The following is a 13,812-nucleotide window of genomic DNA, read 5'->3' as shown; positions in this document are numbered from 1 at the left end:
TCAGTGGTAGATCGCTTGCCTAGCATGTGTGAGGCCCTGGGTTCAATCTTCAGCACCACATATAAATAAATAAAATAAAGGTCCATTGACAAAAAATATTTTTTTAAAAAAAAGAATCTTTCATATTTATAAATTACTCGGACTCGATATTTTGCCACAGTAAGAGAGAAGTCTCTACATGAAAACAAAAAGAGGCTATGTGGAGAGAATACTGTCCTTATAAAAGATATTTTTCTCTTTCTGGGAGCTTAGGAGCTTGGGGGAATAGTGCTGGAGAATCAAGCCCAGGGCCTTGTGCATGCTAGGTAAAGACTCCCACTGAGCTACATCCCTAGCCCTAAAAGGTACTTTTTGAAGCTCTCTCTCTTTACATCAAGACAGTAAGTTCATACCTAATTACTTAATGCTACCATGGACCCGGTTAGTATTTCTTTCCCTGGATATGCACAGTCCTTTATCACAGACATTTACACACAACTTGCGGAGTATTCTCTTTCAGAAAGCTGTTTTAAAACAGTTCTAAGAACATATCTGCTCCAAGGCCATGTGAATCCCACCATGCCCAAGTGGGATTATAATAATATTATTATAATAATACTAACAGCTGGCATATACTGAGCATTTAGAATGCAACACACTTTAGAGTCTCATTTCATCCTCACAGAAGCCCAATGACTAGGCACTATTCCCATTTTATAGATGAAGAAACTAAGTAACTCAAACAAGTAACTTATCCCCAGCTCATGATGTTGGTAACTAAATCTGACTCTAAGCCCTCAGAGGTGTTGGCTTTTAATGATTAAAATGTACGCTCCTGTTGGGCTTGGTAGGCTAAGGTAGGTAGATCTCAAATTCAAGGACGTCCTCAGCATTTCAGGAAAAACTCAGCAAGAGGGCTAAGGTTATGGCTCAGTGGTAGAGTGCTTGCCTAGCATGCACAAGGCACTGGGTTCGATCCTCAGCACCACATAAATGTAAAATAAAGATATTGTGTCCACCTAAAACTTAAGAATAAACATTAAAAAAAAAAAAAAAAACCTCAGCAAGACCGTGTCTCAGAATAAAAAACAAGCCAGACACAGTGGCACACACCTGCAATCCCAGTGCCTCAGGAGGCTAAGATAGGAGGATCACTAGTTCAAAGCCAGCCTCAGCAATGGCAAGGCACTAAGCAAATCAATGAGACCTTGTCTCTAAATAAAATACAAAATAGATACAAAATAGGGTTGTGGGGTGCTGGGGTTGTGGCTCAGCGGTAGTGCGCTCGCCTAGCTCAGTGCCACGTAAAAATAAATAAATAAAATGAAGGTATTGTGTCCAACTAAAAAAAAAAAATGTTAAAAAAAAATAGGGCTGGAGATGTGGCTCAGTGCCCCTGAGTTCAATCCCCAGTACAAAAAAAAAAAATTAAAATAAATAAATAAATAACAAAAAGAACCGTGGGTATAGTTCAATGGTAAAACACCTCTTGGGTGAATCCCCAGTAACAACAACAAAAAAGAGAGCTACCTTCTATCTACTCCAAGGCCATGTGAATCCCACCATGCACAAGTGCTTACCTGAATCTCTTCATTTTCATCTACTAGGAGGAAACTCACAACCTTCTCAGTCATCTTCTTCCTCTTGGTCTCCTCATCCATCTCTTCCCCCTCCAGGGACTCCAGGACCTTACTAACATGGTACACAGTAATAGGGTGTCTCCTCCTGTTACCCCCAGAATGAGTCCTCTTCTGGCACTCCAGACACAAGTTGATTTTACAGGTCTGGCACCTCACGGCTGCCCTCTGCCTAACACCTGGAGAATGCCCATTGGGGCCTTTGCAGGGGTCACAGTAAGGGACATGGCCAGCTTTGAGTCTTATCCGCTCATGGTTTCGAAGGCGTTCCTGCCGATGGAGCTCCTCCTCACAGCGGAGACACTGCAAACTGCAGCACTCGTCACACTCAAAGACAGCTTCATCAGTCCCGCTACAAGCATAACTTTCCTGGCACATCAGCCCAGGATTCAGGCCTTTCTCTGCTGGGGAAGTCTGGGCACTCATAACTCAGACTGGTAAGGAAGCACACTCACCATATAATAGTCACTGAGCTTTTCCAAGAAGCAAAACAAAGACTTTGAGTCTGAAGACCACACAAAATTTCCACAGGGTTCTAAACACCTCACTTAAAAAAAGAAAACCTGTCCTATTATAATTCTTTACACACTTGCAAATGGTTGATTTTTTTTTTAATTTTCTGCCCCCAAGATTCTTGTAACAGCAGCAACATTGATTTGGTTTGAAGATTTCATCCTTCATAAAGTGCAGGCAAAGATGCAGTCAAATGAATTTGATAGAGTCTTTGATGGCAATCAGAGTTGTGATGGGTTCACACACATGGGCTCATCTCTTGTGCCTCAGCCACAAAGTTTTTGTAATGAAATTAAGTGGTCAGAAGCTTTTCAATATAATTCAACCTCAAGTCGATATTTCAGGAGATGCCTACAATAGAGGAAGAAAAAGGATTACACTCATCTAAAAAACAGAAGTGCACCTTAAACAAACAAACAAAAAGACTCTGATTAAATACTAAACAAAAATTACGGACAGAACTCTCATTCTTGCTGGTAAAACTTATACTGGTTTTTTCTGATACTAGAATTTCTTCCCAAAATCATAGGTAAGGCTCCTCCTTTTAAAAACAAACATCAATTCTAGGCTCAGGGCATTTAAAGACTTTGCTGTTCTATTCCCCAGACTGATACACTCTGTTCATTTAATTATTACAATTAGAATCAAAATCACTAAACAAACTGTCCTCTGCACCCCCATCTGCACCTCACAGTTAGGAGGTGGGGAAAGAGATCTGTAAAAAAAAAAAAAAAAAACTAAAGAAAAAAGATAGTAACAATAAAATTTAGACCCATCAAAGTTCTGGGCAGATCTGGTTATCCTTGTAACTGTACTGTTTCAACTCTATAGACAGATGCTTAGAAATAACAATCACTATTTCAAGTTCAAAAACAATAACAATCATTGAACTTCCTTTTGTCCCTTCTTTCTGAAACTGGGGGGAAAAAAAAAGAAAAGAAAGAGGGAGCAACAGGAAGTAGGATTCCTGCACTATGGCCCCCGGCAAAGACAGGCCAATAGTGAGTCAAAACAATTTTTTCTCTTGGTCATTCAAAAACTAACTTAAAAATAACTTCAAAAAAAAAGGTAACTGGGGCAGGAAAGAGGTTTTAGTAACTTCTACAATTACATTCCGAATCCCCCCTAGCCCTAACCCCCATTCCAAAGCCCCAACCAAGAGTGAAGTCTTCCTTACTGATATTCACTCCTCTCCCAAGGTAATCAATCTATCAATCTTATTTTTAGATAAACAAGGAAGGCGAAGGGAGTGACTAGGGGACATTATTTACACCCTAACCTCTAGTCCTGCCCAGGCTGCTCCCAAAACGGAAACGAAAATCAAAACTTGTCACAAATGTAAAAAGCATAAAATCATCCTTCAAAAAACACCTCATCCCCGCCAGGCCAAGCAAACAATCTGCCCATTCGGGCCCCCACCTCGACGCCTCTCCCCAACCCGGGATTCCTCACCCTTCCTTCCTCCCGGACAACACTACCACAACCCGAGGGGTAGGAGCGGAGCCGAAGAACAAAGAAGGCCCCCAAAATCCCCCCACCCCGGCACAGCCCGGAGCCGAATCCATTGTTTATGCCACCCCACCCCCACTCTAGCCGCACCCGGCCCCCCTTCCTCCCGGGGGCAGCCGGAGCCCCAGGACGACCGCTTGCCCGGTGCAGGGCCGTGCCCTCCCCGCCCTGCCAGCGGTGGCCCGGGGATCCCACCACGGAGAAGCTCGGCCTCGGCGAGGCGGTGTCTGGGGGCCGTGGGACGCCGGTGGGGGTGGCGGCTGTTCCTCAGGGCACCGGTGGATCCATCCTCATCACCATCTCCGCCCCCCCTCCTCCTAGGTTGCCTCCCGGGCTTCCTCCTCTCCTGTTGTCAGTTGGAATCAGCTGATCGGAGTGAACTTCTCCCAGCCTAGACTAACAGGAAGGCGTGAGCGGTGAAGCCCCGGAGGGAGGAGCGTCGGGGGGCGGAGCCCGACACCGGGAGTGGGGGCAGGAGGGCACGCACCGCCTCCTAGGAGTTGTAGTTCTCAGGATACATCCTCTGTCCCCATATCCCGGAAGTGCAGATTCCAGGTGACTACAACTCCCAGACAAAAGCGCGGCTCTTACAAGCGGGCGGTGAAGGCAGGCCATCGAGCATTTCGGGACTTGGAGTCGTTGTATTGACAGTGGTTTCCGCAGGTTTCACAGTTGTTTAGGGTACCGGCTTGGGGAGGAATGGCGCCAAATTAGACAACTGGTGTGATAATGTTTAGTGTAAACGGGAAATAACGAAGGAAATAATGTAGTTTCAAATAACCCTTAATTGCGAATCATTCCTTCAGACGTGTAAAAACAAGCGGTCTCCACTTAGTCAATTTTATCCAGCACAAACTGGAAAAAACAGGAAGAATTAAGATAATTTCAAGTAGTCTTGAGGGGGTTTTGTTTTCCGGACAATGGTGGTCACCAAACCCATCATTAATTTTTTCTCCTCCCTGCTCTTTTTCTGACCTTTCCCTATATAACTTCAGAACTTATACATTTTAAGTTATCTTTAAATTAGGGTTTGCTTTAAATTAAACTTTTTCTACTAATTGCTGTCACTATTAGCTGGCTTTTTCTGTTTGTTTTTTAAACTCCAAGGCACTCAACCACTGAGCCGCATCTCCAGCCCTATTTTGTAATGTATTTAGAGTCAAGGTCTCACTGAGTTGCTTAGTGCCTTGCTTTTGCTGAGGCTGGCTGTGATCCTCCTACCTCAGCCCGCGCCAGCCTAGCTGGCTTTTTAAAAATGGTCTTATATTTGTCTCATGCCTTCCCTTTTCTTTTCCATTTTTTTTTTCCATTTATTTCGTGAAACAACACTGAAAGAAAGCCTGATATGATGAAAAGAGCACTGGTCTGTGATGTCTAAGATTCGGTGCTTGCTCTAGAAAAGTTCCCTGACTACATAGGTGGCTTTAAAAAAAAAAAAAAAAGGAAGAAATATATACATATGGATATGACTAGGGGTAAGACAGTCTCTCCAAATAATAAAGGAATTGCTTTGATAATCGTTAACCCAGGAGAGAAAACCAAGATTAACTGACTTGTCAAGGTCAAACAGCAGGTTATTGACAAAGCTGTGATAAGACTTCATATCTTGATTTCAAGTAGAATCCTTTTTTACCTTGTGATTCATGGGAAATAATAAATAGGAAAAAAATCAATCTACATAATAATAAATGAGCCATATATGAGGATTATTTGGCTGAAAATTATGTCTCCAAAACTGGGTAATGTACTAACCATGCAACATGACTGACTTTTTTTTTTTCCTATGTCAGATCACAAATCAGAATATTAAGAACTAAGCTATCATAGTAGAGGATAGGAAAGATAGCAGAATACAACAGTCACTAGTATGGCAATATGTAAAAACGTGGATGTGTAACCGATGTGATTCTGCAATCTGTATACGGGGTAAAAATGGGAGTTCATAACCCACTTGAATCAAATGTATGAAATATGATATGTCAAGAGCTTTGTAATGTTTTGAACAACCAAAAAATAAATAAAAAGTAAAGAAAAAAAAAAGAACTAAGCTATCTGTGGCACTTTAAAATTTAAATGTTAATTGGACATAAGGGGATGTCGGGAGAAGAAAAGGGGTGAATCCCAGTAAAGAAGTCAAAATAAAAAACAAACTAGGGGCTGGGGGTGTGGCTCAAGCGGTAGCGCGCTCACCTGGCATGCGTGCGGATTACATATATTATATGCATATATACAGTATGGGGTAAGCACAGTCTCTTTCCCAAATGGTATTAAGAGATGTTATTTTTTAGCTGGGTGCTGTTGTGCACACCTGTAATCCCAGTAACTCAGGAACCTGAGACAAGTCCAAAGACAGCCTCAGCAATTTAACAAGGCCCTAAGAAATTTAGTGAGACCCTCTCTCAAAAAAATTTTTTAAAAGGGGGTGGGGGTGGCTGGGGATGTGGTTCAGTGATAAAGCTCCCCTGGGTTCAATCCCTGGTACCAAAAAAAAAAAACAAAAAGCAAAAAAATACCTTTAGCTTTCACCTTCAGGCCCAGAAATTTTGTTTTATCACCCACTAAAGTGAATTAATCTCTCTGTGGTGAACACATATTAATCAAGCTTACCAGCTAAGAATACCAATACAGTAGTTTGGGGTGATATATTACTGTAATCAGAGTAGAATTCTTAAAACTAGCACAAAGAGAACCATGATAAATTTTTTTTTTTTTTTTTTTTTTTGCTTGGGCTGTGGTGGAGCATGCCTGTAATCCCAGCAAATTGAGAGGCTGAGGCAGGAGGAGCATGAGTTCAAAGCCAGCTTCAAGAATTTATCCGAGGCCCTAAACAACTCAGTGAGAACCTATCTCTAAATAAAATATAAAAAGGGCTGGGAATATGGTAATGTGGCTCAGTAGTTAAGTACCTTTGGGTTCAATCCCTGGTATCAAGGACTGGGGTTATAGCACCACAAAAATAAAAATAAAAATAAAATAATCTTCAATACCTGGTATCAAAAAAAAAAAAAAAAAAGTACCCTGTGAGAATAGAATCATAGCAAGAGTCAGAGCAACGAATAGTTATGGTAAAAGGCTAATGTGGCATTCTGTTATAGCAACAACAATAAAAAAAGATTAAGACACTTTGGCAAAAAATTATCCTGGGTTATAAATCTAATCCTAAACCAGAGAACCTTTACCAGCTGTAGCTAAAGACTGATGAAATCTCAGAACAAAAGCCAGAGAGTTGCTAACTCTGAAGATGGAAAAAAGGAACCAAAAGTAAAGGAATGCTATGGCATCTATATCCAATTTCTGACCTATAAACTAGTTCTAAACTGTAAAATATTAAATTTGTGTTGTATTAAGCCATAGATTTGCATAATTTGTCACAGCTGCAATGGAAAACTAATATAGAAATGCTGTGAATAATTTCTATATTGTCTCTGCATTCCCCCACACCGCCACCACACCCAAATCAAAATCCTGAGCAGGACAATCCAATTTGTCTCACATGGATCACCCAGCTTGAGCTGGGTGTGATGGAGCATGCCTGTAATCCCAGCGAATTGAGAGGAGGAGCATGAGTTCAAAGCCAGTTTCAACAATTTATCCCAGGCCCTAAATAATTCAGTGAAACCCTATCTCTAAATAAAATACAAAAAGGGCTGGGAATGTGGGAATATTGAATGTAAAAGAAAATGAGAAGAGGGAGGACTTTTTCTCTTTGATTTCTGGAATAGGGTTGTTCCCAAATATGGAAGAGAAGTAGATAGTGAACAACAAAAGAACAATAGGTGTCTGTTAGAGACAATCATTACTTTGCCAAGATTTTCCTTTTTCTGTGCTTAAATGACTTACCTACTCCACTTCTGGTTGAGATATATTTTTCTGTAAATATAAGAATATATTTCACCAAATTATTTAAAGCCTATAAACTATGTCTTTCCTCCATTAGTGAAGAAAGAAATTGCAAGTCAAACTGGCTTAATCAATAAAAGAATCCCAGTGTCTTGGAAGGCTGAGACACCAGGATTTCGAGTTCAAAGCCTGCCTCGGCAATAGAGGGGTGCTAAGCAACTCAATGAGACCCTGTCTCTAAATAAAATATAAAATAGGCTGGGGATGTGCTTAGTGGCCGAGTGCCATTAAGCACTCGTTCAATCCCAGGTACAAAAAAAAAGAAAGAAGAAGTATATTGGTTCAAATAATGAACAATCTAGAGATTATTAGTTTTAGCCAAAACTCAATCCAGGATTTATTATGCTTAGGACCTATTTGCTTCTCTGCTTCTCAGCTTGAAAAATTATACTAATATTAACATAGTAGTAAAAATAAAGGGGCAATGTTGAATACTGCCCTCATTCCTATGTTGAATGCAACTTTGGCTACTGTTTTGGTTTAGTCTCTCAATTCATGGTATGGTTCACATGAACTTTTCTAGTAGTTTTCACAGAGAGGTTTTAATATGATGAGATCTAATTGTGCCCATTTTGTCTTCTTCTTTATTTTTTTTAAAGAGAGAGAGGAGAGAGAGAGAGAAAGGAGAGAGAAAATTTTAATATTTATTTTTTAGTTTTCTGTGGACACAACATCTTTGTTTGTATGTGGTGCTGAGGATCGAACCCGGGCCACATGCATGCCAGGCGAGCGCGCTGCTGCTTGAGCTACATCCCCAGCCCTCCATTTTGTCTTTTTTTTTTTTTTTTTTTTTAGAGAGAGAGAGAGAGAGAGAATTGTAATATTTATTTATTTTTTTTAGTTTCGGCGGACACAACATCTTTGTTTGTATGTGGTGCTGAGGATCAAACCAGGGCCGAACACATGCCAGGCGAGTGTGCTACAGCTTGAGCCACATCCCCAGCCCTCCATTTTGTCTTTATGGATTATGTTTTTGGTGTCCTGTTTAAAAACTCTTTGCTAGGTGCAATGAGACATTCCTATAATTTCAGCAACTAAGGAGGCTGAGGAAGGAGGATCACATGTTTGAGGTCAGCTTCAGCAACTTAGCAAGACCCTGTCTGAAAATAAAAAATAAAAAAGACTGGGGATATAGTTCAAGAGTGTAGCACCTCTGGGTTCAATCCCCAGTACAGAAGGGTAGGTGGGAATAACTCTGTGAGTTTAGGTCCTGAAGACTTTCACATATGTGTTCTTCTAAAAGTTTTATGTTTTATACTTTATGAACCATTTTAAATTACTTGTTCTATAAGGATTAAATTGAGGCTTATTATTATTATTATTTTGCTTAGTTTTCATTTAATTGCTCCAGCACCTACAGAATGATGAACTTTTTTGAAGCTTTAAAGTAGGTAGAGAAGATGAAACAGATAGATACCTTTTAAAGCATCTTCTCTGTGTGTGTGTGTGTTTATATATATATATATATATATATTTTTTTTTTTTTTTGTACCAGGAACACTCGGCCACTGAGCCAAATCCCTAGCCCTACTTTGTATTTTATTTAGAGACAGGGTCTCACTGAGTTGCACCTCGCTTTTGCTGAGGTTGGCTTTGAATTCACAATCCTCCTGTCTCAGCCTTCTGAGCTGCTGGGATTACAAGTGTGCGCCCTGGCTACCAAGAGGTAGTCCCTGACCAGTCACATTTATATTACATCAGTCTGTGCCAATCAGATTATCCAGGCAGGGAATTTGGAACTGATGTCCAAAAACAGTGAGCAAAGTAGAGCAGAGTAGACATTCGCTACTGAGAGTGTGCCCAACATCTAATCTCCTTCCTGTGTTTGGAGAAATGCCCATTGTTTGCATGTTGATGGAACATTTGGCCAGTCTATGAGCTGACCAAGGACCATGAGTCCAAAACTATGACTAAGAAAAAAGGAAATTCACAATGAGACTTCCATGTCCAAGAGTATGCCAGACTTCATAATCTAAGAAGGCTTATGTGGATCTGGGGTTGTGGCTCAGTGGTAGAGCACTTGTCTGGCATGTGTGAGAGACTAGGTTCTATTCTCAGCACTGCATATAAATAAATGAATAAAATAAAGGCCCATTTAAAAAAAATAAAGGAATCTCTTTAAAAAAATAAAAATTAGGAGCTGGGATTGCAGTAGAGCACTTGCCTAGCACGTGCAAGGCCCTGGGTTCCATCCACATAGCACCACATAAAAATAAATTAGTAAAATAAAGATATTGTGTCCAACTACAAGTAAAAAATAAATTGAAAATAAATAAAGAAATAAAAAATAAACAAATAAATAAAACAATAAGGCTTATGTACCAGAATACTCATGTGTTGAATAAACAAAGCATATGTATATATACATATATATGTGTGTGTGTGTGTATATATATATATATATATATATATATATACACATACATATGTATTACTGAACTTATAAGAAAATAATACAATGACTGGAGATATATCTCAGTTGGTAGAGTTCTTGCCTTGCATGCACAAGGCTCCAGCATTAAAATAATAATAATAATAATAATAGTAATAATAATACAAATCTCCAGTGTTAAGGAACAATAAAGCTGGGCATGGTGTCACAGGCCTGTAATCCCAGCTCTCCAGAGACTTGAAACAGGAGAATCTCAAGTTCAAGGCCAGCCTGGGCAATTTAATAAGACCCTCTCTCAAAAAATAAAAATAAAGTAAAAAGATCTGGGGATATAGCGCAGGAGAGCCTTGGGTCTGTCCTCAATACTGTGAAAACAAAAGAAAAAACAAGTGGGTGGAGGCTAACTCCAGAGTGGTAAATTAATGGAAAAGCCCTAGGGATCCATAGTAAAATGTGTGTGTGTGTGTATGTGTGTGTGTGGGCGCGCGCCACACCCCCAGCCCTTTTTATTTTATTTATTTATTTATTTATTTTAATTTTTAGTACCTCTTATTTCTTTCTTTTTTTTTTTTTAAATGTGGTTCTGGGGATCAAACCCAGGGCCTTGTGCATGCAAGGCAAGCGCTCTACCAACTGAGCTATATCCCCAGCCCTTAATTTTTTTTTTTTTATTTTGAGTCAGGCTCTTGCTAAATTGTGGAGGCTGGCCTTCAATTTAGGATCTTTGTGCCTCAGCCTTAGAAACTGGGACTGCAGGCATGCATCAACCATGCCTGGTCTCTCCTAGAGTCTAGATCATTAATAACTATGTAGGAGAATGGAGGTCTAAGCCCGAGACAATGAAATAAAGCCCTTGAATAAAAGCCTGGAACTTCAACAGATTTAGAGTCAAAGGGTGAGCTAAACAAAAGTTTGCCTGATAAAAAAGGGAGGCAAAAAAGAAATCTATCAGGCTAGGGACGTGGCTCAAGTGGTAGCACGCTCGCCTGGCATGCGTGCGGCCCGGGGTTCGATCCTCAGAACCACATACAAACAAAGATGTTGTGTCCGCCGAAAACTAAAAAATAAATATTAAAAAAGAAACCTATCTTTGTGTATATGACACCAGGTGGACTATTTATTAAAAAATAAATATTAAAAAAAAGAAACCTATCTTTGTGTATATGACACCAGGTGGACTATTTATTAAAAAATAAATATTAAAAAAAAGAAACCTATCTTTGTGTATATGACACCAGGTGGACTATACTCCAATAATGGTAATAGTAAGAGTCTCTTCTAAGTATTTATAAACATAGTTTTACTCTAATAAGAGTGTGAGGTTTGAATTGAAGTGACTGCAGACTGGTAGTATGGTTCAGCATGCAGGGAGTATAACATAAACCTTCACGGGCATGGTGGCTTACACGAGTAATTTCAGTGGCTCTGGAGTCTGAGGCAGGAGGATCATCTATTTCAAAGCCAGTCTCAGCAATTTAGTGAGGCAATTTAGCTAGACCCTGTCCCACAATAAAAAATAAATAAATAAAAAGGGCTGGGGATGTGGCCCAGTGGCTAATTGCCCTTTGGTTCAATCCCTGGTACCAAAAAAACAAAACAACAACAACAAAAAACCTCTGGGACAACACATCCTGAACTTATAGAGAAACTCAGGGTAAATACAATCACAAACACAAGTCCACATGAATAAAGATGAGCAACAAGCAAAATTTTCTTACCTCCAAGAGTCTCAGTTATTATAATCATCAAGTAGATAAATGAAGGCAAAATGAAGATTTTTTTCAGACAAAGAAAATCATAGAGAATTCATCATAAGCAGACCTGCTTATATTGTTTCTTCTGCAAGAAACAATAATGAACACTACTCAAGCAGAAGGAAAATGAGACCAGAGGGAAATTCAGATTGAGTACAAAGGAATGAAGAGTGCCAGAAATATCTGCTATGCTTTGAATAATTGTATTCCCTCCAAAATTCACATAGAAACTTAATCTCCAATGCAACAATATTAAGAGGTGGGGCTTTTGTCCATTGCATGCAAGTACTTAGGAGGCTGAGACAGAAGGATCTCAAATTCAGGGCCAGCCTTGGCAACTGAGTGAGACCCTATCTCAAAATAAAAAAATAAAGTAGACTGGAGATGCAGCTCAGTGATAGAGCACTTCTGGGTTCAATCCATAGTATTGGAAGGAAAAAAAAAAAAAGAGGTGGGGCCTTTTAGGAGGTGATTTATGTATGAGGTTCCACCCTCATGGATGGGAGCTGGGACCTTATAAAAAAGCTGGAGGGAACTAGCTAGACCCCTTTTGCCCTCTTCTTTCCAGCATATGAAGACTCAGTAACAAGGTTCCAACTTGAAAGCAGAGAGCCAACTCTCCCAGACACCAAACCTGTCTGCACCTTGATCTTGAACTTAAAGCCTCTAGCACTGTGAAAAGCAAATTTCTATTCTTTATAAATGACCAAGTCTCAGACATTTTGTTATAACAGCAGGAATGGCTAAGACAATATCTTTAAAAGGTAATTAACTGGGCTGGGGATGTGGCTCAGTGGTAGAGTGCTTATCTAACATGCACCAAACCCTGGGTTCAATCCCTAGTGCTTAAAAAAAAATGTAATTAACTTTAAAAAATTGTAATGTATTATAAAGTTCATAGCATGAAAATAAGGAAAATAACAGTACAAAATATGGAAATTAAATGAAAGTATACAATGGTAAATTTCACATAATACTGTATTTTTATAATGAGACTATAATACAGATATATTTTGTGATCCCAATTAACCACCAAAAACTAAAGATGTGAAATGAGTAGGCCAACATTAGCAGTAAAATTGATTAGTAGCATGGTGTGTGCCTGCAGACCTGGCTCCTCAGGAGGCTAAGGCAGGAAAATCACTTGTGTCCAGGAAATCAAGACCAGCCTGGGCAACACAGCAAGACCTCACCCCCAATATATGGATAATAAAAAGCATGTAATACAAAATAAGGAAAAGATAGAAAAAGGAGTAAAGTACACCTAGAACAAGTAGAAAACAAATAGCAATATGGTATAATTAAGCTCAGCCATGTTGAAAATCACACGAAATGTAGGGTCTGAACACTATACTAAGAAGGCAAAAATTGTCAGATTGGTTAAAAAAGGCAAAGTTCATCGAATCTTGGCCTTTTGGCTAAGATCTAATGTAGTACCTTTTCATATTGGTTTAATATCTGATATGTCCTCCATCATAGAATAATATGTTTAATGGATTTCTGGAGCAGGGAGATGGAATAGGAGCTTGCTCTATCCATTTCATGCATTGATGTGATATTACAATATCTCCAGCAATGGTGCACCCCCTTCAGAGGGATTTATAAAAAGAGAAAGAAAAGGAAGGTTCAATCCTATTCTGCCTACAACAAACAACTTACATAAAATATGAAGATACAGAGTAAAAGTAAAAGAATTTTAAAAGATATACTATGCAGAGCTGAGGTTGTAGTTCAGTGGTAGAGCGCTTGCCTTGCATGTGTGAAGCACTGGGTTCAATCCTCCACACCACATAAAAATAAAGATATTGTGTCCATCTATAGCTAAAACAATATTTTTTTAAATTTATTGTTTAGTTTTCGGCGGATACAACATCTTTATTTTATTTGTATGTGGTGCTAAGGTTCAAACCTGGCGCCGCGCGCATGCCAGGTGAGCACACTACCACTTGAGCCACATCCCCAGCCCTAAAACAATATTTTAAAAAATAAAATATATATTATGCAAACTTTAAAACTAATCTGGTGGGCTGGGAATATAGCTCAGTGGTAGAGAACTTATGTAGCATGTTTGAGACCTTGGATTCAATATTCAGTACTGTGAAATTTAAAAATAATAATTAACTATTTA

General features: G+C 39.4%; 1 protein-coding gene and 1 non-coding gene across 2 annotated transcripts in view; one reads left to right on the top strand and one right to left on the bottom strand.

Moving 5' to 3' along the window:
* Zfyve1 (zinc finger FYVE-type containing 1) overlaps positions 1–4,061 on the bottom strand; it is a 60,028-nt gene extending 55,967 nt beyond the window's left edge. The window contains exons 1-2 of the mRNA XM_046440964.2: positions 3,834–4,061; positions 1,560–2,480 (exon numbers count right to left, since the gene is read on the bottom strand). Of these exons, the coding sequence (XP_046296920.1) occupies positions 1,560–2,042 (483 nt within the window). The 5' untranslated portion in view covers positions 2,043–2,480; positions 3,834–4,061. The remainder of the gene's footprint in view (positions 1–1,559; positions 2,481–3,833) is intronic.
* Positions 4,062–13,082: 9,021 nt separating this feature from the next.
* On the top strand, positions 13,083–13,273 carry LOC124090495 (U2 spliceosomal RNA). The gene has a single exon (XR_006851106.1). It is a non-coding gene; the product is annotated as a U2 spliceosomal RNA (small nuclear RNA).
* The last annotated feature ends 539 nt before the right edge of the window (positions 13,274–13,812 follow it).

Source organism: Marmota monax, unplaced genomic scaffold (assembly GCF_021218885.2).
Source record: "Marmota monax isolate L192 unplaced genomic scaffold, Marmota_monax_Labrador192_F-V1.1 WCK01_AAM20220418_F8-fsc00017, whole genome shotgun sequence".
NCBI lineage: Eukaryota > Metazoa > Chordata > Mammalia > Rodentia > Sciuridae > Marmota > Marmota monax.
Note: the sequence above shows the minus strand (reverse complement) of the source record. Positions and strands in the feature narration are given on the sequence as shown.